Here is a 24365-nt window from a genome sequence, read left to right on the forward strand (position 1 = left end):
AGTTCAAAAGTCCGAATGAAATCCGTTCAATCCGTTAAACATTGCTAAAAATGAAAATAATTCAATATAGTAATGAATTCCCAAATTAACCGAAAGAAAAATATAATTTAAAATCATTATTTTCCAAAGACTATTTCACAAAATTATTTATTCCTTATAAGTATACCTGTATTGAAAATAGCTCTTTTAGATATATAGCACGGTTGATTTATTTAATCTACTGCATTAAATTTGAAATTCTTCGAATAACAGAAGTTATCTTTTATTTTACTTTTTTTTCAATATACCATAATAAAATAAATAAAATGCCATGTGAAATGATAACACTCCAACTCGGCCAATGTGGTAATCAAATTGGTTTTGAATTTTGGAAAAGATTATGTGCCGAACATGCAATAAGCCCAGAAGGGATTCTTGGGGAATATTCTACAGAGGGAATAGATAGAAAGGATGTATTTTTTTACCAAACAGATGATGAACATTATAAGCCCCGCGCAGTTCTGGTAGATTTGGAGCCAAGGGTCATAAATACAATCTTAAATACACCCTACTCAAAGTTGTATAACCACGAAAATATATTTTTGTCAAAAAACGGCGGAGGCGCTGGTAACAATTGGGCAGCGGGTTATGGACAAGGAGAAAAACTGAATGAAGAGATATTTGACATAATAGATCGAGAAGCTGATGGCAGTGATAGTTTGGAAGGCTTTGTTGTTTGTCATTCTATTGCGGGAGGTACAGGCAGTGGATTAGGTTCAAATATCCTTGAAAAATTGTCTGACAGGTTTCCTAAAAAGTTGGTTCAAACTTATAGCGTATTTCCTAATTTAGACGAAATAAGTGATGTAGTGGTTCAACCTTACAATTCTCTTCTGACATTAAGAAGACTGACGGAGTCTGCAGATTCTGTTGTAGTTTTAGATAACACTGCTTTAAACAGGATTGCAACGGAGAGATTATGTATTCAGAATCCTTCATTTGCACAGATCAACAGCTTAGTGAGCACAATAATGACAGTTAGTACGGCTACTTTGAGATATCCTTCCTATATGAATAATGATCTGATGGGTATCCTTGCTCCATTAATACCAACACCAAGATTGCACTTCCTTATGACCGGTTTTACACCATTAACTTGTGATCAAGATGAGAGGAGCGTAGGAAAAACAACGGTTCTAGATGTTATGAAAAGGCTCCTTCAACCAAAAAATATGATGGTTTCTACTAATCCCGACAAAAATGCACAACACTGTTACATCTCTATTTTGAATATAATTCAGGGTAGGTAGTTGTGTAAATTCTATCTTTTTCATTTTTATATTAACACACATTTCTTTAGGAGAAGTCGATCCAACTCAAGTGCATAAGTCGATACAGAGAATCAGGGAAAGAAAGTTGGCTCCGTTCATTCCTTGGGGACCTGCTAGTGTGAATGTCGCAATCTCAAAGAAATCGCCCTATGTTAAGACTCCTTATAAAGTTTCTGGGCTCATGTTGGCAAATCATACAAACATAAGTTCTTTATTCAACAGAGTACTGGGGCAGTATCACAAGTTGAGGAAGCGAGAAGCATTTTTGGATCAGTTTAAGAAAGAAGAAATGTTCCAAGATAATTTGAACGAGTTGGATGAGAGTGAAGAAGTTATACAGGACCTTTGCGCTGAATATCTTGCCGCCACCAAAGAAGACTATGTTACTTCTCGTATGTAAAGTTTCATAACCAGTAATGAAATACTATATATATATTTTTTTGTAAACTTAATATGAGATTTATAGTAGTACTTGGATTTCTCATTCGAAATCTCACCAGTATAGAAATAAGTGTGCCATTACCCACAATTTATATTATTTATAATTTTTTTATAGAACTCTAGAATGTGAGAGTTTCCAGTAAAATAAGCTGAATTCTAAAAAAAGTTAGGATTAATGATTTTAGTAAGATTGCTATTGGATAATGAATATTTTTTTAAGTGCTTGTGCCACGGAATTGAATTTTTTTTTAATAAAAACATTAGTTGAAATTGTTTTAGTAATTTCCAAGATGAGAAATTATGGTTCTTTGAAGGTATATTTGGTCAGAATGTGCATTTGCTGAGGTACACATGCTATTTTTTCTGAAATTGAAATCAACAATATCATGAATCCAAGGAAACATACAAAAATAGTTATAATAGGTGGTCCATATATGTATCTTTTAGCGGATTTTGCAATCTTAACTTGCTCATATAAAGTAGGAATTCTTTAACGATTTCAGAAAAAAAAAATTGCATGACATACGCAATTGATTCATTTATATATTTTCAAGTATATATATTCAAAAACTTCAAGAAAGCAAAGCTGTACATTAAAAAAATACTGTTTAGAATACAATATTCTCCAAATATCAACTGAAATGATATTCAGAGGATGAAGTATGTCTTCAATATACACATTATCCATGGACATTTCCAAGGAAACATGACTTAAGACTAATTATTGAATTTTGCCTCAACAACCGGTTGAATAATTAAGAAACATATAAAAATAAGGAATTTTTTACATCACAATCTATTCAATTGAAAGATATAACTAATCAAATTTCAAAGTACTTATAAATGGTTGGATTAAGGGAATTTATTTTGGCCATTATTTTTAATATTATAAAAAGGTTGGTTTGAGTATTTTATTTGTTTTTTTGTCAAATAAAATATTTAAAATGAAACTAAATAGTTGCAAAACATCACTGCGTAAAGATAACTCTCGGATCAACATCAAAAGCATGAATTTAGAAATTAAGCATTATATTTTCAATAGATAAATTGGTTTTCAGCCTTCTATATGCACTTTGCTGAATATTAATGAATTTATATACAATGACAACTTATTTTCTAAATTATTTTATCAATATGATGTTGTATTTGTTTCAAGGCCAATAGTAGTACAATTATTCATATTCTTTTTGTCGATCAAAACATTAAAGTACAACCTACTGGTAAAATGAGGTTTGTTTCTATGTCGTTCAAATATACATTGAGCATGCTGAAACACAACTCATAAATATACTGTTTGTCACATTTTCAATTAACGACAACACTGTGGTACTTTTGATTTGACTAAATACAGGGTGTTCCTCAATTTGAGGTAAAAAGGAAAACGACAATTTCTTGGTTAATTTTAAGGATAAAAAGTTCTATATATATGGACCCATAAACTCTTTGTTTGGATGTTTCTTGTAGTACTACTTTTGGTGTTGATTATACCAGTTTATCGAATCCATCATAGATTGGGTTGAACCAATGTTTTTGTCTTATTAACAAGACAAAAACAAAAAAAATGTAGTACTGGACCAGTTTTTTTTTTACATTTTTCTAAACTTCCTCCAGAGGTACACAAATGGGAAGTTCTGGAGGAAAGAAGCGGACACTGTTTACCTTGTAGATTTGCATTCAAAATTTGCTTATCAAATGATAAAATATTTAAACTGGAATATCTATGCTAAATTTAAGTTGAGGGAAGGAGGTATGAAAAAAAAAATTGAAAAAATCAAACTTTAACACTCTGTATCTTGAAAGCAAAGCGTTTTGCAGCCCCATGTTTAGAGGACTAAAATGATTTGAGGAATCTACCATTTTCATTTGTACCTCTAATTTAAGAACACCCTGTATAAATATCAGAAAATACCCTAAACTGGTGAGAGCCGATTAACGTCCAAAAATATTTATACACACATTCTTAAAACATATTGTCATCATCTTCTGTATAGAATAAAATCACTACTTATAATCTTTACTTCCAGAAACTGGTAAATCAAATTTATATAAAAAACTACCTCTAAGATTATTTGATTTGCTAGCTATAAAAGAAAACACTAAGTCTCATAGAAGGCCACAGACTAAAAACTATAAGAACCAACGGTATATAAATACTTTCAATATAAACTTTTGCACGAGATTTCTGCATAGAGTTAACCTCTATTAAGGCTTTTTCAATCCATGAAAATATAAATAATTGAAGTGAATATTTCATTAATAATAATAATTAAACTGGGAATATCTGAATAAAAATAATATTACACTATAAAACTGTGAACTTTAGTTCTAGACTATGAGCTGTGATATATTTCTTATTGTAAAATAAAAGGTTCTTTCCTTTAATGTAAAAGTTGAAAAATAAAAATCTAAAATACTTATTTACCCACGAGTTAAATTTTAACGTTAAACTAATATGACTACTGTAAAATTTTATTATTTTCAAAAAAAAAAGATTTATATTTTGGTTCTATTTTTTTTGAAAAAAAGCAATCATGAGTAACTGTTTGTTCAAAATAACTTCTTCCATCTCAAAATTTTTTTCAGGATTCCACTAGCTTGTTTTTAGAATTATAATCCACATTTAGACCTAAAATGTATTAAAACTTCACCTCATGTAACACATTACTTGAAATTTTAAAGGGGAAATTTTCATTGAAAAACTAAAATAAAGAATGAAGGAAATTTTTTCCATTCGATAGATTTAAAGTGAATATTTCAATCAAAATTTTTTGCAAAATAAAATATCAAGAATAATTATTTTGAAATTATTTCCCCAGTATATATTGGAAAAATTTCATTAATGTGCTTTATATAGAACCTATTAGGAAGAACATTTTTTTTTTGAAAGTCAGAGAAAAGAAGGAAAAATAAAAGACAGATATTCTATCTGAATCAGCATATATTAAAGAAATAGAACACAAAAACTATTAATGTGAACTTGCTTTGATTACAACAATAAACCTTTCCAAATGCATAAAATGAAACAATATTTCTTTTTTCATATATTTTTAATGACAGTTTTTTCTTAATTGAATAAAAATGTTCTAAGAATGGAAAAAAATCCCTTAGTAAAATAATAATGTGGCACTTGGAATTATATTTTCCATGGTATCGCTAAACTAACTTATTCATATTCATCTTTCCACACTTAGTCTAGTTGTAAAACAAACTAGTGTTATTTTTTATCACATATTCATCCAATAATCTATCGAATGGTTCAAAATTTCGTAACAACTCAATTTCGAAAGCATCAAAATCAAATTGTCTAACATCTCAAAGGATTTGGTTCAACAGAGCACCGTCCAAAAACAATTTCACCTCCACTTTGCGTCCGTCAGCGAGAAGAAGAGAACAGTACCCATCCCATCATAAATTTAACAACAAAAGGAAAAACAAGAATGCATAATATAAATATATATATAAATGTTCAACATTGGCACTAAGCTCTCTTCCGATCTTTTTACCAAGTGCCGTTCCAGCAAACCATGGACTTTTCCTTCAATTGTGGGGCGTCGACTTGAATAGCCCGAAATCGTGAATGGCAACTAGCACTTGTTAACATCCGGTGGTGTTGTGAGATATTCGTCAGCCCTCTTGTGATCGTTCAGAGCCTTCACCGTTGTCTGATCGACGGGCAGTTCCGATTTACGACGCACCAGCGGTCTCGTCATGTTTCTACCTCCTTTCTTCACCTGCATTAACAAGACCACTATTTCAATACTAGGAATGGTAGATTGCATATACAAGGTGTTCCTAAATTGGAGGTACAACTGTAAATGAGATTCCTTGTATAATTTTAAGATAAAAACGTCCCATAAACATGGGCCCGCCTATGCCAAATTCAAGTTGAATATCTTGTGGAGGGGAGATATGTGAAAAAACTTGAAAAAAAAAATCAAACTTTAACAACCAGTATCTCTAAAACGGAGCATTTGCCTATGATTATAGGACTTTTTCTTTTTAAAATTATCTGAAGTATCTCTCATTTTCATTTGTACCTCCAATTTAGGAAGACCCTGTATCTTTTTGTCAAATTGATGCATATTATTCTTAAAATATTTATTAAGAATTTCAATGAACAGGACAATATTTTTATACTGTAAAATAACCTATTTGTGAAATATAACTATATTTCCACGAACCATTTTTTGAGTATCCTTCCCCCCTTTTAATATTTTCATATTTTTATGAATCTAGATAATAAAAACCAGTTCTAACTGAACTAAATTCATACATTCCAAATAAATAAAAATGTTAGTGCATTAAAATAAATAACTGAGAAATTTTAGTATTACCACAATATTAACCTCAAATTAATGAAAATATTAGCATTGAAACTCACATCTATAGCCTCCTGTTCCATATTTTCTAAATGCACTTCATCGTCTTGATCTGGACTAGTTATCACATTATTGATGTTCATGTTTTCAAGCTCGTTTCTAAGTTGCTCAAATTCGGGCCTGGATGCTGCCAGGTTCTCCACACGGCCCCAAAGTTCCTGCCTTTGATGTTGCCGTTCTCTTTCTCTGAAAATTCAATACATATAGTCATTTGATCCAGAATGATTATGTGAAAGTTACTGAAGAAAAACAAATATTCGTTTGGAACTTTAACAGCCTATATGATTTTACAATTGTGAAACCAATACCATCAAATAAACAAATTGGTTCATTTGATGAGAGAAATCAATGGTTAAATTTTATGTACAACCACATAAGTGTAGTTTTGAATGAGATAAAAAAATCTTAAATATAATGAAAAGATAATGATAAGCAATAATCTGTTTTTTATAAAATAAACTATAATAAAAATAAGGAAAACAAAGAACACAAATTGGAGAATGATGAAATGTACAAGACTGCTTCACGTATGCTGGTCTTTGGATTTTGTGACTTATACATTGAGCAAAATTGAAAAGTAAACCATTTTTCACAGCAATTATAAGTAAGGACCAGGCAGCAGCAATGGAAACATTTGCACCGGTTGATTTCTCTGAATTTTTCGTATTTTGTAGAATATGACCTCCTGAACAAGAAAGTCAATGGCTCTAACTCAATCATATGACTAATTTTCAAGATATATGTAGAGTGTTGAAAAGTGGCATTTCCATTTTCTGGCTTTTTGTAAGAATTCATTTATAATAGTGTAGAAGGCATTGATATTCTTCCACAAGTTCAAAATTCAAATGGGCCACGAAGTGACAAGTTTTTGAATGAATGAGTATCAGAGTGAGCTTTCTATATTTTCTTTAATTCATTGAATTTTCATTAAAATAAATCAAAAACCTTCATAAATATCGTTTGGCGATTCTCGCAGTGAAAAATATGGTTGACAGAACTGTTTTCAGCATTACAAATTTGACAGATAATAGATAAATCCCTGACAGCAAAGTTACGAGTACCAACATGTAATAATGAAATATAACCATGAAATCTATGCGAAACTAGATATTCCCGCACAATTTCTTTCTACAAGGTATGAGCAGAAGTATCAGATTTGCCACTGAATTAGAGAAATTAAATTAATCATTAGAGTATTTAATAGGCATTTCTGATAATTGATCTGAAAAAGTAGAAAATATCAATGGGAATGATCTCAGGTTAAGATTAAGGGTGAAAATCTTTGTTGCTTCCATGTCAACAGAATAATGGGGTAGGACTCACTTCTGTCTTTCCTGCCTGTACTGCTGAGTGCACTCATCAAACAATTTCTGGTTCATCTCCATGAAGAGCTTCAAGGCGTTATAAATCAGTCCATGAATGGTTTTGTTCCAATGGGTCTTGGAGTTCTTGTAGAGACTGTGGAACATGAGGGGAAGAATCTCGGCCGCATTCTCTGAGACCAGAGACATGACGTACTCGTTATTCCAATAGTAGAGGGCGCGCTCTGCCACCTGGAAATGCGGGGAACTGACGCACTTTGCTAGCTGCCTGAACAACGGAACCATGACCTTCTGAAACTCGGCTGGCTCTATCACATCCAATATTTCCTCGAGTTCATTCAAGAACATGACTTCCTTGGGACTGTGGGTCTTAGGCCAGTACTTGAGTAAGCTACGGATAACCGGTTGAGTCAAAGAAGGATCCTTCTCCAGAAACTGGACCACGCAATAGGCCAGTTGGGGATGGTAGACTGATAACGATTTCACCTTGTGTAAGGGCATAAGTACTCGTAGTAGGAAAACCTGCAGGATAATTGTGTTACTACCTGATATGTTGTTTTGATATTTCTATAAAATCAAATCAATCAAATCAATTTATTCAGGAGAGTAATATACAAACAAAGTAAAAATGTTAAAGATGAAGAATGATTATTATGTTCTTGGACGTTTCTTCAAAATTACTACAATACTCATATTAAAATTAGAATAGTTATTTATAATACATAAGTACAGAAGGCATTAATATTCTTCCACAAGTTAAAAATTCAATCAGATCAATTAAATGAACGAGTGTTAGAATGAGCCCTGTACAGATGTATAGGGTGTCCCAAACTTGATGCTCACTGAAGTACCAACATATAATAGTGAAATATATCTAAGAAATCTGTGTGAAACTGAGGTATTGCCACCCGATTTTGTTCTACAAGGTGAAGGTGTGGCGCAGAATGAACAGATTTGAAACGGAATTAGGGAAAATAATATTCCCATGTCAAAAGAACTGATTGTCAATGTTAGATGACAGATTTTTTCTACTGAAAAAACAGAGCAACTACAAAACAAAACAAAAATATAAAGAATGCTCACCTTATGTTCATCCTTTAACGGTAGAGCAAAACCGTTGATAATTGAACCCAAAATTTCGAGCAATTCTGCTATACCATTGTGATGTTCGGTTTCATAGATGAATCGATAGAAAATATTGTTGATTTGCTTCCGTATGAAAGCTCTCAGTCCTAAAAATTTACCGTAGATCCTATGCAAAGTAGTTTTCAACAAGTCTCTTTCTCTTGGATCTTCTGAATCAAATAGTTCAAGTAACTGAAGAACAAACTTCTGGTCAATATATCTGTGAAAGAAAAAAGATGTCAGCAACGCTTTAACCAACATTGAATTATCATAGATAATAAGAAAAGTTGTTTTTACCTTTTTGCTACGTTAGGCTGGAAGTCTTGTGCTTCTAGCACCCTTAGGAATAATTCATATACCAACTGAAGATGGGGCCAAGCAGCCTCCAGAGTGGGTTCATCTTCTTCAGGGTCAAACTCGGCCCCATTTGGATTTGATGAAGGCGGTAGAGTTCGGAAGAGATTCACAGCAAACTGAAAAATCACTTTTGGTTTACCTTATGTATACATAAATTTATTTTATTCGGCACATGTTTAAGTTCACGTCAATAGTAAGCACATGTATAGTATATCCAAAGTATCTTGTACTAGTCCATAAAAATGCTTGGCCAGATGTCCATTTGAAGTGGATACCGCGATCCGCTAAATACCAGGGTTTATTTGAAAGTATTCTTAGGCAATAAATTCGGTGGCCCCAAAGCAATTTCTGGAATCTTGGACAACCCTTGCATAAACGAAATATTCTGACTTCCTCCAAGTGACTTTGGATATACTATACAGTAGTGAATATACAAGTTATTTATCATTTTTTCAGTTTCAGCTCAGGTAAAAAGTTATAAGCATTTAATAATTCCACAATGGGCTAATACACTCCTATCCTTTCGATGTTCACACTATCCATATAATATTGATAGATAATCAAATTCATACAGGATATTGATCTACATATATTGTTACCTGATGATGGTCAATTTACCTTTAAACTTGGAATTTTCTCTGTCCAATTTAAAAATCATGGAATAGAGAAAAATGTTAAATAAAGTATTATCATGTCACATTAGAGCGAAGAAATGCTAGTCAATTTTAATGGTCTTCACAGATGATTAGCTTTTCGAAGTATTTTCTTTTAAATAGAAATCAGTTTTACTTTTGAAATCCAATATTATATGAATTTTTGTACTAAAAAACCTGCCACGGAAAGCCATCGTCCTTCTCACTGCCCTATATAACAGAATTTTAGGAATATGCAGTGGAAACTCCCAAAAGTGATCATGGTACTGTATAAGCAGATTGTAAATATGCAATAAACAGTTAAAATAATCACCATATGAACAGCTTCAGGATATATGGCCTCTGTAATGACTCCCTTCTGTTGGGTAACATACTCCACCATCTCCTGGAGAGCTGTACGTTTCACTTCTTTCCATTTGAGGTCAGACAGGGGATCAGTGACAAAATCGAAGAGGACACAACATTGCCTCAATTTTTGGACAAATAATTCCTCTCTGTCAGAAGGTGCAGCTTCTGCAAAAGATAGTTTGTCATTATAAAAATGGTGGAAAAAGTGAAATGAATCGCCTCACCATCTGTAGACATAATTTTTGAATACAATATTATAGATAGAAGATCATGATAGAAATCTATTTGAAATAAATAATATGTGTTTATGCTTATGTAAATCTTTAAATGATTATTACTTCTATGTGAAATTTTCTATCCTTTTTTGCAATTCAAAGTGTTCATGTGACAAACATGAAATGAATACAGAATTTTCGGTAAATAGGTGTTATCCATTTTCATAGTTTTTAAATGGATTAAATGCAGTCTATCTAAAAATATAGTTACTTTACTTCTGTAGGTATGTTGACATTTCGATTACCATTTTATTTTTTTGTTTCTTGGAAATTACTTCAAGTTTCTTATTAGTATTTATATAAAATACATAAACTGTTTAATTTTCATACGTAAAAATAAACCAATTTACAGACGTGCATACGCGCAAGTCCAAAATGCATAGAACATAGAACTAAATATATTCTATGAATCTTGCGCACGATTACAATTTCCCTTTAAAGATTACTTTGAGTACTCGAGTATAACTTTGGGCAGTACCGACTACCGTCTATAGTTGCAAGTATGAAGTTTGCGGTCAGATTGTAATTTTAGTCACAACTCATAAATGTTCATAAAGGGATTTTGGTAGTAACATTTGAAGATTTTATAACTTGATTTCACTAACGACTTATAAGAGGCCATCTTGATTGTATATCGCAGGCATTTTTTAAAAATTTCTGCTTGGAATTTTGTAACTTTATATTCACCTTGCAACGAGGGTAGAGGTCCTATCGACTGAAGTATCATCACAGCGTTGACGTTCTTGTTGCGCTGTAGGGTTCCGTACGAGACCAGACCGTTCTTGGCGGCGACGGGATCAATCATTTTCGCGAAACCGTTACTGTCCTTCCCGTAAAAACCGCCACTGTTCGCGCTTCCATCCAATGATGTCATCTTGAGGAATTGTCCGTGTACCTGTGGGGGCGAGTTACGAGAGGTTAGGTAGAAGACCGACAGAAAAAAAAACCGAATCAGTTTTTGTGGTTTATTTTATGTAGTTACGACGGTTTTTTGAAAATCTCGGAAGCGAAATTAGATTTATTTACGGATGAAAAATGAAATATTGGGCTGTGTATTTTTATTCTGCTTCTTCTTATTGAAACGAACGCCGTACTGTTTATTCATCGTATCTTCAGGAAGATGGCGCCCTGGTTAATTTTATCAGATATTTTACGAGTTTTCAAGGTAATGTTTTGATTATTAATTTTAGTAATGATGTCAAGTTGTTAGGCGACATTCAGAGAGAAATATTTGAGTTTGAAAAGATTGGATTAGGACTCCAGTATTTGGAATTCTTTTAATGATACTCGGAAGATTAGAAAAGTTTCTGGATCCTGTTATGTTTTATACCCCATATCGAAAGAAAAGTAATCAGACGAAGACATTTCATTCAATCTATTGTATCTTTTCATATATAAATACGAAAATCGATTGGCCGATTTGAAGGGTTTATTATCATGTTTACCTTAGAATCAATAATAGATTTTGTTGTTTGCTATTTCTCAGACGCAGTTTCGTATGAAAACTCGGTTCGATTGATACCAGTTTCTCATTAGCAATCTCGATTTCAGGAAATTAAATTGTTCGTCACAATACTTGAATTGTGTTGTATCTCTAGAACGGCTCATCCAATCGAAAAAACACAAGGAACATTTTTCACGTAAAATCTTTCGAAAATTTTCTTCGATATTAGAAAAAATAATAAACATTAGTTTTATGCATTACCCTTCAAAATTTTTTTGTGAGGAAAATATAATCAGCATAAGATTTGCCGTGATAAGTTGCGTCTATGACCAAGTTTCCATTAAAATCTATGGAAGCGTACAAACGTTATTGCACAAAATGTATGATTAAAATGAAGACTTTGGATGGCTGTAATTCGAATAGAATAGGAAGCATTTTCGGATAAATGTTTATGCGAGCTTTTTTTTATTTTGATGAAACTATCACCCTATATACTATCAGTAGTTCTAATGGAATGATGTCGAGAAAGACCGAATCGAATATGTTTTGAAAGCACTGTGTAGTCAAGGTCAAAGCAAAATATTAAGAAAATTTCGAAGACATGTTCGACACGATCCGAAAATCGATCGAGAAAAGCGAATCTGGGTTAGGACAGGTCAGTTAAGTTAGGTTAGGACGGTTTTCCTTTAAAAATATCGAAAAGAAATAACAAGGCGAATGTCATTCGAATGCACGTCGGCCATTCAACAGACGTTACCAACCTGCCGGATCAAAATTTGCACGAGTTTATTACGAGGGCGAAATTGAAACGTCACAAGAATCGAGAGTATAGAAAAATGAGAGAAATAGTTTTTCCGGTCGGTCGTTCCTAACCTCTCGGGTCTCGGAACCCCAATAGTTCAGCTGTTGCTGAGAGGACGCGTTGAGGTGCTGCAGCGTCTTGAGCGAGTCCACGCTGGCGGAGGCCACCAGGTCCAGGCCGCTGTGAAAAGAGGGCGATTTAGGGATGCCCAACGGGGAGCAGCAGGAGGGGTCCTTCTGACCGGTGGCGGCGAAGGTTGAATGGACCATGTTCACTACTTCCAGCGGGGCCGACGACGACGCCCCCGGACGTCCGACGTCCCGACGACATCCACGTAGCACTCCGGCCTCCTTCGTTCAGACGAATCGCGGAGGCACCGGGGGTTCCGTTGTTTGCGAGGCGGCGGCGTAACACGACGACGCTACTGGCTGCGTTCACGGGCGACTGTGTATGGATCGCGCGGTCACTTCCGGGGCGCGGGCGCACTGCTTCCCCCCCGCGACGCCCGATGACGTGGGAAATTGCGCCTTTTTCTTTACCCCTCTTTCTGTTAGGATATTTGCTCTTCTTCCCCCCCAAGAATAAACCATCGATAAATTATGACAAGGGAGGGGTGATCGTGGACGGACGCCACTGATTTTCATCAGTGACCCGTTTTTTTTTTCTAACATCACCTTACCTTAACAAGATATTGGTGGTCGGTGGACCACTGGTAGTTTAGAAAGATGTAAATAGAAACTTTGGTCCAGTACTCTACTTTTTGGTTTGTTGTAGCTTTGTCGTATCTGCTACCGATTTCAAGAAAAAAATTTCAAACAATTCTTTGGTGATGCTTAGGAAAATCCAAATTATTACATATCAAGAAAAAGTAGAACTACAAGGAACACCCTGTATCTCGAAAACAAAGTTTTTTTCGGGTCCATATTTATAATTTTCAATCTTAAAATTAGAGACCTCGAGAAACCAAAAGGAGCGTAGGAAGACCCAAGAAGAGATGGATAGACGGCACAATCGCTATAGCAGGAAAGCTACGGAGGAGAAGGACAAATGACATAGAAGCATGGAAGAAACTGGAACAGGCCTAAGTCCGACACTGGATGAGTGAAGGCTGAAGTTGAAGAAGAATCTTGAAATTATTCAAGGAATCTCTCATTTTCCTTTGTACCTCCAATTTAGGAAAACCATGTATATTCTCGAGAGTTTCAGGAATTATTCGGCGATATTTATGGATAATGAAACGATGACATGTCATGAATTATTATTGTTGATGTTTATTAAATGTAAAATATCATTCTGATTTTATAAAGTTAAGATGCACGAGAAAATCAAACCAAAACTGGCGTTTTGATAACGCAGTTTCAACAAACCTCTCCAGATCTTGTGATTTCAGTTTCAATGTTGAACGATTCTAAGAAATTCAATATTTCCCTCTTATCTTTTCGCCATTATTAGTAAACAATCGATGAAATAGTTGAAATTGTAAACATCACAAGGTTAGAAGGTAGAAAATGCGAAGATAACCATTAAAAGCGCCATCTTACGGACTCACCTTTCAGGTTGGGAAGAACCTCCAATTCGCAATTTTTGCTAATGTTGAACCTGGAGCTGGAGTGTCTTTTGTCCTTCTTGATGAGCGGCCCTTGGACGGCGCCCGCAGTTATTTTGGTCTTGTTCAGTGGCGTGGGAGGTGGGGGTCCGGTGACCATCGAATTCGTTTTCGGCTGAAAAAAATAGAATGTTAAATTATGCTGATAATCAGGTTGAATTCGAAATTTGATTATGCGAAATGCGTAATGAACCGGTGGGAACCTTGATTCGAATATTTCCCACCATACAATTTGTATATTTAGCTATTTTTCAATTTTATATCTGTATTTTAAGTGAAGACAGGGAACGAAATGTAAGCGAGTCGCTTTAATATTTTCAATCCAACAAAATGAAACGTATAATTTGAAAAAAAAAAACACCTTCCGTATGACATTTTATCAGATCATCGCAACAATTGCCAATTTAAAAGCGAATAAAAATATCGACCGAAGAATCTATCTTAATTTTGAATTGCAAATGGAATTGAAACTACAGAAATATTACGAAAGGTTTACACATAATTGACTCTGCTAAAAACACGAGTGTATGAATACAACCGAGAATTCAAAAGCGGCTGAAGAAAGACCAAAGAAAAAATGAAATATTAGCGTCGATCTGAATATATCTATGATGATTTATCGTTTCAGGTATCCGCATCAAATTTCCCAGTAGGAATATTGCGTAGTTTATTGATTGACCGCTATAGATGATAATAATAAACCTACTAATGAGCTACCAGTGGAGGGGTCTCGAATTTCTTCCGATTTTAATTACGTCGATATAATCGTTACATGAGATGAACCGGAGACTTTTACTTCATTCATTCGTATTTATTATCGGCTTTGTCAATTTGAGTTTCGCATAATAAAGCTTAAACACGTAAACAAATCGAAAAACTGCAAGTACCTTCCTTAACTTTCCTAGTCAACATTCAATTTTACAACAGCTGATTTTTTTTAAGAATTTCCATAACCCATGAGTTGAAATATTCAGGATTTTAAAGAAATTAATAAAGAAAATGACCCAAGTATAATTCTTGAGTTAGCTTATTCTTTCTTTTTTGCAATATTTAGGAACTACGCAATAAATAATTACGATAAGTATTATTTGTTTCAAAGTTTTTACACTTCATTTTAATATAATGCAATGATAATGAACAAAGCGAATGAATGATTTTTAAATTTAGTGATAAGTAATTTTTTAATGTTTCCTTTATCCGAAGATAAAACAAGAAATCATCCTAGTTTTATTTCAACTTACGTGACAGTACCTTTACTTGTACTTTTGAAATTTCATAAATATAGTAGTTTTAATACCGCAAAATGCTTTCCAACAAAGGTTGCCTCGATGAAACTCAAACTTCTATGTTATTGTCATCCTGTCAAAGCTCACCTTGATGAAACGAATATAATACAAACATGATTGTCCTAATTATGGTACGGACGTGATTTTAGTCACGAAAATTCCCAGATCAAATGAAATTGACGGTCTGGGGAGCTAAAAATTTCTCATCTGATTAATAATAATTTAATCGTATTTTAAAATATCTTTATTGGAAAGATGTCATCATTTTGAGTTTACGATCCTACGCTTCAAACGTCTATGATCGCATTGTAGGGACGAAATTGAATCGAATTTTATCTGCATTACCGTTTTATATTTGGAATTGTGGAAACCTTGAACGTATTTCGTTTGCATTCCTGCGAACGACTCGGAACGTTTTCACCAGACTCTGCTGGTAATCTTCTACTTTCAAACTGATTATGTTACACGACATTCTTGAAATAACTCAGATGGTTTGCGGTTTTTTAGAAATTGTTATTTTCACAAATGCATGTATAACTTGGAACTGTCTTCCACGGATATGACGTTCTCATTTCGTCAAAAAAAATTGTTTTTTCACCAACTTTCGCTTAGACCATAAAAGTAGAAAAGAATTTCCTGAAACTTGAACAAAATATTTAAACTAATGAGATTAAATTTGAGTTGAAAATCACTTCTTAGGTTATGCTATGTTGCTTTGTATTTCTTCGGTTATGAAGATATGAAGGTACTCAGATTGAGTTGTATCATTTATCTATTCAGATAAAAAGACGACTAGAAAAAAAAGTTGATTTTTTTTGGCATGAATATTCCAATTTGAAATTTTGATCATATGAAATGCTAATTTTGAATGCAAATATACAGGGATATATTTTTTTTCTAGAACAGTGCCCGCTTCATTCCTCCAGAACTCTTTTTGGTGGACCACTGATAGTTTAGAGAAATGTGAAAAGAAACTTTGGTCCAGTACTACATTTTTGAGTTTGCATCTGCAACCGGTTTCGAGAAAAATTTTTCAAATAATTCTCTTAATCCTCAGCAATATCCAAATGAATATAAATTTCCAGTTTTAAAGCAGTGATGAATAAATTACTTAATAATAAGTTTTGGTTCTTATTTACCCATCTGTAGCGAAGAAATAACAAATCGATAAACTGGTATAATCATCACAAAAAAGTAGGATTACAGAAACACCCTGTATCTTTTTTTTAATCCATTTTAAAAATAGAAGAATCCAATAGAGATGAACTGACAAACCAAAGCATTGTAAACAAACTAAATGACAGGTGAAGTTGAAATTCCGCATGGACACAGATGAATAAAATTATAACTCCTTTAAACGGACTTTTGAAGTGAGCATTGCCGGTACTGCACTGACTTATAGCACAAACACGTATGAATTATCGAGAAGTCCTTCTGTTGATGAATTTCTGATTACAATTCGAAACTAATAACTCTGTCTCCTTTGTTAATGTCAATTTTTGGGAAATGTTTAACGGGTTAGTGATTTTTCATCATAGAAACATTCCTATAAGTTTTCTTTCCGAAATCTCATCGTGATTCAAAACGATCGCTTTTACTTTCTTCATCAGAGTTATAATGAAGCCAACAAACTCGACATAACCATAATAATCTAAGCGATTAGAAGTAATAAAAAGAGGCAGAAAAAACCGTCGTTATCTAGTTCAGACCGCCGACCTACCGCAAGGCTAGAAGAAGAATCGAGGACCTACCCCATCACCCGTGCTCCTCTTCCTCCTCCTGAAGATGCCTCCGAGAGCCATAACCTCCCTCAAACTCTCATCCGTGAACTCCTTTTAGGGAAATTCAAGAACAGAAATAAACCATCGGTGATTCACACACTGAGGAGACACGAATCCGCACACGTAACCGCGATGCACACACACACACAAAACGAAAATAAACCTCACGAACGTCCGAATAGAACACACTCAATTATCGGTCTGTTCTGTGTGTCTTTCGTTTTTTTTTTTACCTTCGCTCAAGATGATGTTGAAGAAGGCGAAACGCACGCATATGCATGCAACCTTGCGACCGAGTGTGACAATCGGAACGAAAATAATAACAGCAAAGTGTGCGCGTCGCGACTACGCCACAACATAAACAAAATTCCGAAATCGCGATAACACAGTACGGACTCAGTGGCGTGCACTGACCTACGAGGAGGAAGAGCCGGAAAAAAAAAATTACGGACGACCGACTGTCCCGAACGCGTGCGATATCGCGCTCTCCAAACCCCCACTTGATCTAGACGCTCACGTTGTCGGATCTTTACCGATTTCCTTATGTCTCTTTGCCTGTCATTGATGTCGATCAATTTTTTGGAAGCATATTATCATTTCGGTAAAAATCGATCGAAATTCTATTTTCTCACATTTTCATAATAATTTTGACACTTTCTCTCTGACGACGTCACAGTCTGCAATTCAAACACCTGCGTCTTAGATGTACTGGGAATTATCATGTTGTCGCTTCATACAAATACTTTTTCTTTTTGATTCAAGCCACAGAATATCCCTAAATTGGATTTACAAAAGGAAATGAGAGATTTCTTGGATAATTTTAAGAAAACCAAGTCCTATAAACACGGTCCTTTTTCGAAATACAAAGTGTTTCTTGTTGAGATGTAATTCAAAATCATCGATCGAATAGTAAAAGAGACTATAATGATGAAACAAACCGGCAACGTTGAATGAAACGTGTGCAGTTTCACGTTTCCATCAAACCGGCTGTTTACTAAGTCAATTAGACAACGGCTTCTTATTATAATTAATTTTACGCCCCGAGGCGGCATTGGTGGATTTAACGTCGCGACGACCATCCATTCAAAAGAAACTTATGTAATGGAAACTTTTAGCATCTTTTAACCATATATTTTATTTTACTTCATAAACTTAGTTCAAATTGCAAATAATACAATGAGGGTTACAAAGAACGTTTCTTGTGATCATAGAGTAATAATAAATACTCTGAGCTTGTGATTAATGTCACGATGCAAATTTCTATGAATCTATCATAAATGACTAAATGAAATCCTTGATTTGAATGGTTAGAGTTTTCAAAACGTACAATGACATACGTCAGCGGTTCTTTTGTTCTTCGTTCTCTTAAGCATTTCATCTTAGTCTATCTACTTTCAATCTCTAGTGCGCCTTCCTAATCATGTAACGGCACAATTCGAGAAACGATGAAATAAGTGATATGTAATTTTATTTAGTCAACCTCAAGAAATGTTTACATTTTGAAAGGATGAAGAACGAACAACCTTTCAAAGCTGCCAAGACCTCTTCTTAAAGGTAGGATTTTGAATTTTGAATAAACAATTAACACTACCATAGTAGCTGATTAAAGTTGATTATTTGTCCTTATTTTAAAAAAATAAAATAACACTCTGATTTATTCACAAATGGCCATCAACCGAAGTCCTTCAGCCAGCTTATTTTTTCAAATAATGGTGTTACAATAAATCTATTTTCATTCATAGAGCAAGCAAATGATTTGCCGTAATTCTTAAAGTTTTTTTTATCTAAAATTGATTCATATGTATGTATCCATTTAAAATAAAATTTGACCCTCATAATTTTTTATTGGAAATGAATGGAACAAACAATACAGATAACATGTTATGTAGAAATCCCAATTCTAGAAAATCTATTACTGGGAAAATTAAAGATAACATTATCAGATCTCCAAAGACTTTCCTGATTAGATTATTATTGTGCGAATCTGCCAATGGAGTATCAGGAACAAAATTCAAGTCACTATTAAAAAACCTTCAAATCATTGATGAAATTCATTATAAAAAACTTAATAAATGAGATACTAACAATATACTCCCTTTTAATGAATAAATTCAATGGAAGTGTAAATACTATCAATGAAGATATTGGGTTTCATGTTTCCATCAGTTATCGATTTATGCAAGGAGCCAACTATAGAACACTTGTGTTCATAAGTTTTCCAATTTTTTATTATCCTACTTAGAATATTCAAATTATTCCTTACAATAACAAGTGAATATACACATTTTTATAAGATGGATATTCTAACCTGAATAACTTTGTTGAAATATTGTGTGCAGATCAACAATTTTACTATCGACTATCGATCGGAGTTTCTTCCTGGACGGTCTTCATTTCTGCATAGAAACACTACCTTCATTCATTCATACTAAAAATTCAATTTCTCAACATCTCTGGACATTATTAATCATCATGTGCACTTTGGAATAGTGTAGCGTTTCTAAACAGAAATGAAATTCCTATCCTAAAAGAAGGGATATAAAATATACTAGAGAGGTTTAAAAATAGCTAGTTCAAACTCACGCGAAAACAAACACTTGATAATATTAGAGTAGACTCACCTCCTCTGAGTTGTCACCATTGCGTTGAACTTCAGGTTTAGTTTTAGGGTTGGGATCCTGGAAAAATTATTGAAGTCTATAATAGAATTCATTAATAATAAAAAATATTATTTTATTAAAGCATAACCTCTTTGACATTTGACAAACTAACTAGTCATTCCAATTTGTAAAAACTATCAAAGCACACTTACCATTTTCTATCGGAAATATCTCCAATCAGTAGGTATCCAAATACAGCTCTTTTAGAGTTCCTCAGTATAAAATTAATGATAACAGGATGAAAACATAAGTATATAAGCCACGGCGTCAACTTGATTTTAGTACCATTTTAAGGTATTCGATTCGGAAACTTGCTAAATAATACTGTATATTTCACCTAATCAAGTCACTGGATGCTCTTATATGATTTATACGTGGAAAGAGAATAACTATTTTCAACATAAATTTCATTAATATCTACTAATGATTGTGTTAAAAGTTTAGACACGGAAATGCATAGTTGAAGCACACGTTTCACTGTAGGGACATCTAACGATATTTGGAATAAGCTGTTAGGCTCTTGAAACTCTTACAATGTTGCCACGATTATCATAGCGCTTTAACTTAAAAGAATTCTCTTCCAGTACGAATTTATCAATTACTGATATGAAAGAAAATGTTGTGAAAAATTCAATAGGCAGGCATCAAATGATTCGATTATTGCTATTTAGTATACCAAATCACCATTATTAATTTTATAGCGGCAAAGTACCTGATATGTCACGTTTTACGTGACCAACGTTAATTGAAAATTAGTTATTACAGACTATGAAGATAAATTAAAAATCTGAGTTAATATAGAACATAGGGACGAAAAGTATTATTTTTAACAATAGACTAATAACAAATTGTAAGACCAATAAATCTGTGAAAACATGTTTTAATTGTTGTTCAGTTTCCTGACTATGCGGCATTGTTACAATTTTATCTGAAGTAGATACTAAAGTTTCCAGAATTCTGTTTCATGATGTTCATTGATTCTCGGTATTAGATGTTGTTTATATACCATATCGTTGTAATTTTATCTGATCTATAAAGAAATTGATGACAATTAAGTTACAACAAACTTGAGCAAGAAACCAATTAATGTTAATAATGGTGCAGTAGATTAATACAAGTGATGCCATCTGTCAACGATGAATGATAACAGCAAAAGCAACTGTAGATTTCTGGAAACGTCAAATGTTCTCCGTTATCATAAAAATTTGAATGGAAATTCAAAAACTCTAGAAAAAGACTAGCTAAACTTTATAGATAGTGCAAAAAATCATGTATTCCACTTAAATCAGGTAATCCCCAGTATCGCCAAGTAATAAACGGATATCTCTTTAGTAACGAAAAATGTATAATCGATTGGGTTGAAAGTTCCAAAGTTGTCATCACATCATTTTTCAAAAAGTAAAATAACTTCGATATGGCCAAGGCTACAACTATTAGAGATGCAATCAAAAGATGGGAAGAGAAGCATCCTGATGAAAATATAGCGGATGCTGAAGAAATAGGTTTCCAGTTGCAATGGCCTCCTATCGAAAAAATGGACAATTCCTTATCTGCTTTAGTGAATTGCCGGTACGATTCGATACTATTTTAACTATGAAATTACGTTCCAGCCATATTTCAGGAAACTGAGTCTATCGACAAACATGATTGAGAAAATTGCTGGACTCAGTTCTTTAAAAAATCTCAAAATTCTTTCTCTAGGAAGAAATTACATAAAAAACTTCTCTGGTTTGGTAAACTTCAATATTTTTCCTTTCTATTCTCTTTTCGTATTAATCAGATATTGTAGGAAGGAGTAGGAGATACTCTAGAGGAACTTTGGATTTCATATAACTTTATAGATAAAATAAAAGGTCTTGGTGCACTAAAAAAATTAAAAGTTCTCTACATGAGCAATAACTTGGTAAAAGATTGGGGTGAATTCATGAAGCTTCAAGAGTTGCCCATGTTGGATGATCTGTTATTTGTTGGTGAGTTATCACAACTTTTAAGGTGTTTTTTTCCACATCTTGAGATGATAAGATAAAAAATATTCTGTTAAAATAAGAATGAAGAATTGTTTGATTTAAATATTACAACTTCAATAAAATATTTTTACAGGCAACCCACTTCACGAATCATTTGGAGAGGGAGAGGCTTGGATTAAAGAAGTATCTAAAAGATTACCACACCTCAAAAAGTTAGACGGAGAACCAATTTTGAGAGAGGAGGCTGATTAAATATGAATAAAACCTTAAACCATTTAAAAATGAAATCAACTATTGTTTATTTATAATAATTTCATATAAAACTTCAACTATTCATAATTTTCTGTTTTCATTTGATTCAAGCCCAACTCTTCATTTTGTTCAAAACTTCTTTCGTAATGAGTGATTCTCAAATATTCATCAGGTTGATCTGCTTCTGATAGGCTCTGAAAAAAAAAAGAAAAAGTATTTTATCTTTGTTCTATTTTGAAAGATAAGTGTTTTACCTGAACATAACTGTTGCCGGCTGGATCGTCCATGACTATCGTGATAGGAAGTTTGCCCTCTAATATCTCGTCAAATTTCTTCAAAAATTTTTCAAAATTTTCCTTTGAATCTTTGTTGATGGAATCGCCAAAGATGTGGGAATTTTTGCGATCAGACAACTGATCCCTGACAGCAGTAATTAAGCCTTCCACGGTTGTGAAACGTCCTCCTAAAGCGTTGGGGCCAACTTCAAGATCCAATTGGGGAATGCTAAGATCGCAGGTTTCTGACTGTAGAGGTTATGTTCAATTTATTATGTTTGAAGGGAGATTTTTTTCGAAATTTGAATAATAATGAGAGTTGAATTGGAAGGGGTCACTTCTTTAAATGTTACAAATATGTAGTATTTGAATATTCTCAGTCTACTAACATACATTTGATAATTTGAAAAAATTTTCCTTGAATTATAACTTTTTTTCCTTCGAATTTTTAATTATTAGATGAAATTAAGGTCAGCATTTGTATATTTCACCTAAATTTCTTGAAGAATACAATTATTCTTACGAATAAAAGTAAGTAAAGAAAATTGGTAGGGCAGGCATGGGATTTAAATGATATGTCATTCGAATCATTGGAATACCAATTTTCTTTCTCAACATTTATCACATTATAACAAAAAAAAAACAAACCTTGAGCACATCTCTTGAAAAATCTTCTTTGCCATTGACATCAATTTCTATATGAAGTCCTTTAGGTTCTATTCCTCCACCAGATTTCACCTCATTGGTACGAAGACCACAAACATCACACACAGTGGCCATAATTATCACTTCCTTAAAATGAGGTATATCTATATATCCATTAAGGAAATTCAATAATCACAATTTCTTCAATAATTTTAAATTATTTAATGTGAACTTTTATCAAACAATATGTATGAAGAACAAATGTTCAAAAGGATACTGGTCATCTTCATGTTGGTTTCACAAGGTGCATTACATCCAGGGCAATTTGTATGAAATTGTAAGATTTCCCCTTCAAAATTTTCTAGTGGAAACTCTCCTTCTTGGATGGGTTTCAGTATAGCAGAATCTTCATTCTCCACAATCTCATCTTGGGTAAATATGCCTACCTGATGATTTTGTTCTTTATCCCTTGAAAAATACTCTATTTTACAGTTTTTATCTACTTGTGGAGCAAAGGGATTTTCAATGAAACTGTTACCACTGATATCCTCTACAATCTACAATATTTACTATTAATATATTTATGTTATATTAGTAATTTAACCTTACTAAATTGAAAGGGTCCTTTAAATCTTTAAGAGCTTTTAATCTTTCAATGAAATTGTCAATTTTCTCAGCTTCTTCAGGATGAGAGATTCGTCTAACAATTTGATCTTGATTTAAGCCTTTGATTACTCTGTCAATAATTCCTTCAACAGTTGTTATTTCTAGAATAATTAATGGTATTTAGATGTTAATTTATTATATATTTGTATCCTTTTTGATTTAGATACTAAGGTGCAGAAAATTACCTCCTTTTTGACTCTGAGAAGAAATTTCCAAGTCAAGTTCAGGTATTTTAACAGCAGTATAATCGCTTTTGACCACTTGGCGATTTAGATCTCTTGGCTCTACAACCTTGAGATGCACACGTATTCCTTTTTCCGATACAGGTGCTCCAGATTGGAGTTCATTGTTGTGAAATCCGCACTCATCACAAGAAAATGACATCACTATTACATCTTTGTAAAATGGTATCTTAGTCAGCAATAATCTTGTGATTCCCTAAAAATATTTGAAATTTCACATTCAAGTATGTTCTCTTATATTTTATTGATATTTTTTTATTATTGTGATTCTTAGATGTTTATGAACAACTTATTGCTTGCTTACATTCGAGTGACAATTCATACAAAGGGATTCGATTTCTGTAGCTCCCGAATCATCCGCATTCAATTCTGGAAAAATTGGTTTATTATTATCCATCATATAAAATTCTGAGCAACAGGTTAGAATTTGTGAAATAAAAGCCTAAGTTGCCTGGGTTGGTTTAGAACCATAGATCAGAAGACGTAATGTAACCTACACTGAAACCATAGATTCAGTTCTGTTTGTTAG

At 33.3% G+C, this 24365-nt stretch overlaps 4 protein-coding genes across 7 annotated transcripts; 2 read left to right on the top strand and 2 right to left on the bottom strand.

The window, feature by feature from the left end:
* The first annotated feature begins 210 nt into the window (after window positions 1–210).
* On the top strand, window positions 211–2021 carry LOC123677355 (tubulin gamma-1 chain-like). The gene is made up of 2 exons (XM_045613823.1): window positions 211–1281; window positions 1340–2021. Exons 1-2 carry the CDS (start codon window positions 306–308, stop codon window positions 1708–1710), a joined length of 1347 nt encoding a protein of 448 aa, XP_045469779.1. The 5' UTR covers window positions 211–305; the 3' UTR covers window positions 1711–2021.
* Window positions 2022–4671: 2650 nt separating this feature from the next.
* LOC123677203 (serine/threonine-protein phosphatase 2A 56 kDa regulatory subunit gamma isoform-like) lies at window positions 4672–20276 on the bottom strand. 4 transcript variants are annotated; one of them, XM_045613782.1, is made up of 9 exons: window positions 19942–20276; window positions 19751–19807; window positions 14006–14177; window positions 9901–10100; window positions 8875–9050; window positions 8536–8797; window positions 7454–7974; window positions 6133–6316; window positions 4672–5482 (listed from the first exon to the last, which is right to left on the bottom strand). In XM_045613782.1, the coding sequence occupies exons 1-9, from the start codon at window positions 19942–19944 to the stop codon at window positions 5336–5338; spliced, it is 1722 nt and encodes a 573-aa protein (XP_045469738.1). In that variant the 5' UTR covers window positions 19945–20276; the 3' UTR covers window positions 4672–5335. The 4 variants fall into 4 exon arrangements, with proteins under 4 accessions (XP_045469738.1, XP_045469739.1, XP_045469734.1 ...); XM_045613783.1 differs by lacking the exons at window positions 19751–19807; window positions 19942–20276 and adding an exon at window positions 17100–17508; XM_045613778.1 differs by lacking the exons at window positions 14006–14177; window positions 19751–19807; window positions 19942–20276 and adding exons at window positions 10898–11105; window positions 12528–12913.
* LOC123677368 (dynein axonemal light chain 1) lies at window positions 18423–22095 on the top strand. The gene is made up of 5 exons (XM_045613848.1): window positions 18423–18683; window positions 21122–21358; window positions 21411–21522; window positions 21579–21759; window positions 21890–22095. Exons 2-5 carry the CDS (start codon window positions 21204–21206, stop codon window positions 22006–22008), a joined length of 567 nt encoding a protein of 188 aa, XP_045469804.1. The 5' UTR covers window positions 18423–18683; window positions 21122–21203; the 3' UTR covers window positions 22009–22095.
* LOC123677361 (zinc finger protein ZPR1) lies at window positions 22031–24301 on the bottom strand. Its single transcript, XM_045613836.1, has 7 exons — window positions 24141–24301; window positions 23780–24032; window positions 23538–23695; window positions 23206–23485; window positions 22932–23092; window positions 22263–22532; window positions 22031–22202 (listed from the first exon to the last, which is right to left on the bottom strand). Exons 1-7 carry the CDS (start codon window positions 24234–24236, stop codon window positions 22086–22088), a joined length of 1335 nt encoding a protein of 444 aa, XP_045469792.1. The 5' UTR covers window positions 24237–24301; the 3' UTR covers window positions 22031–22085.
* Window positions 24302–24365: the final 64 nt, after the last annotated feature.

Source organism: Harmonia axyridis, chromosome 1 (assembly GCF_914767665.1).
Source record: "Harmonia axyridis chromosome 1, icHarAxyr1.1, whole genome shotgun sequence".
Taxonomy (NCBI): Eukaryota; Metazoa; Arthropoda; class Insecta; order Coleoptera; family Coccinellidae; genus Harmonia; species Harmonia axyridis.

What these genes read in the sequence shown, in the direction of transcription:
- LOC123677355 (XM_045613823.1), top strand. Translation starts at nt 306, where the DNA reads ATGCCATGTGAAATGATAACACTCCAACTCGGCCAATGTGGTAATCAA. An exon ending in TATTTTGAATATAATTCAGG is followed by an intron (nt 1,282 to 1,339) that starts GTAGGTAGTTGT and finishes ACATTTCTTTAG; the next exon opens with GAGAAGTCGATCCAACTCAA.
- LOC123677203 (XM_045613778.1), bottom strand. Translation starts at nt 12,725, where the DNA reads ATGGTCCATTCAACCTTCGCCGCCACCGGTCAGAAGGACCCCTCCTGC. An exon ending in CGTTAAAGGATGAACATAAG is followed by an intron (nt 7,975 to 8,535) that starts GTGAGCATTCTT and finishes ATTATCCTGCAG; the next exon opens with GTTTTCCTACTACGAGTACT. An exon ending in TGGAACAGGAGGCTATAGAT is followed by an intron (nt 5,483 to 6,132) that starts GTGAGTTTCAAT and finishes TTGTTAATGCAG; the next exon opens with GTGAAGAAAGGAGGTAGAAA.
- LOC123677368 (XM_045613848.1), top strand. Translation starts at nt 21,204, where the DNA reads ATGGCCAAGGCTACAACTATTAGAGATGCAATCAAAAGATGGGAAGAG. An exon ending in TAAAAAACTTCTCTGGTTTG is followed by an intron (nt 21,523 to 21,578) that starts GTAAACTTCAAT and finishes CAGATATTGTAG; the next exon opens with GAAGGAGTAGGAGATACTCT. An exon ending in GGATGATCTGTTATTTGTTG is followed by an intron (nt 21,760 to 21,889) that starts GTGAGTTATCAC and finishes ATATTTTTACAG; the next exon opens with GCAACCCACTTCACGAATCA.
- LOC123677361 (XM_045613836.1), bottom strand. Translation starts at nt 24,236, where the DNA reads ATGATGGATAATAATAAACCAATTTTTCCAGAATTGAATGCGGATGAT. An exon ending in GTATGAATTGTCACTCGAAT is followed by an intron (nt 24,033 to 24,140) that starts GTAAGCAAGCAA and finishes AAATATTTTTAG; the next exon opens with GGAATCACAAGATTATTGCT. An exon ending in CCGGCAACAGTTATGTTCAG is followed by an intron (nt 22,203 to 22,262) that starts GTAAAACACTTA and finishes TTTTTTTTTCAG; the next exon opens with AGCCTATCAGAAGCAGATCA.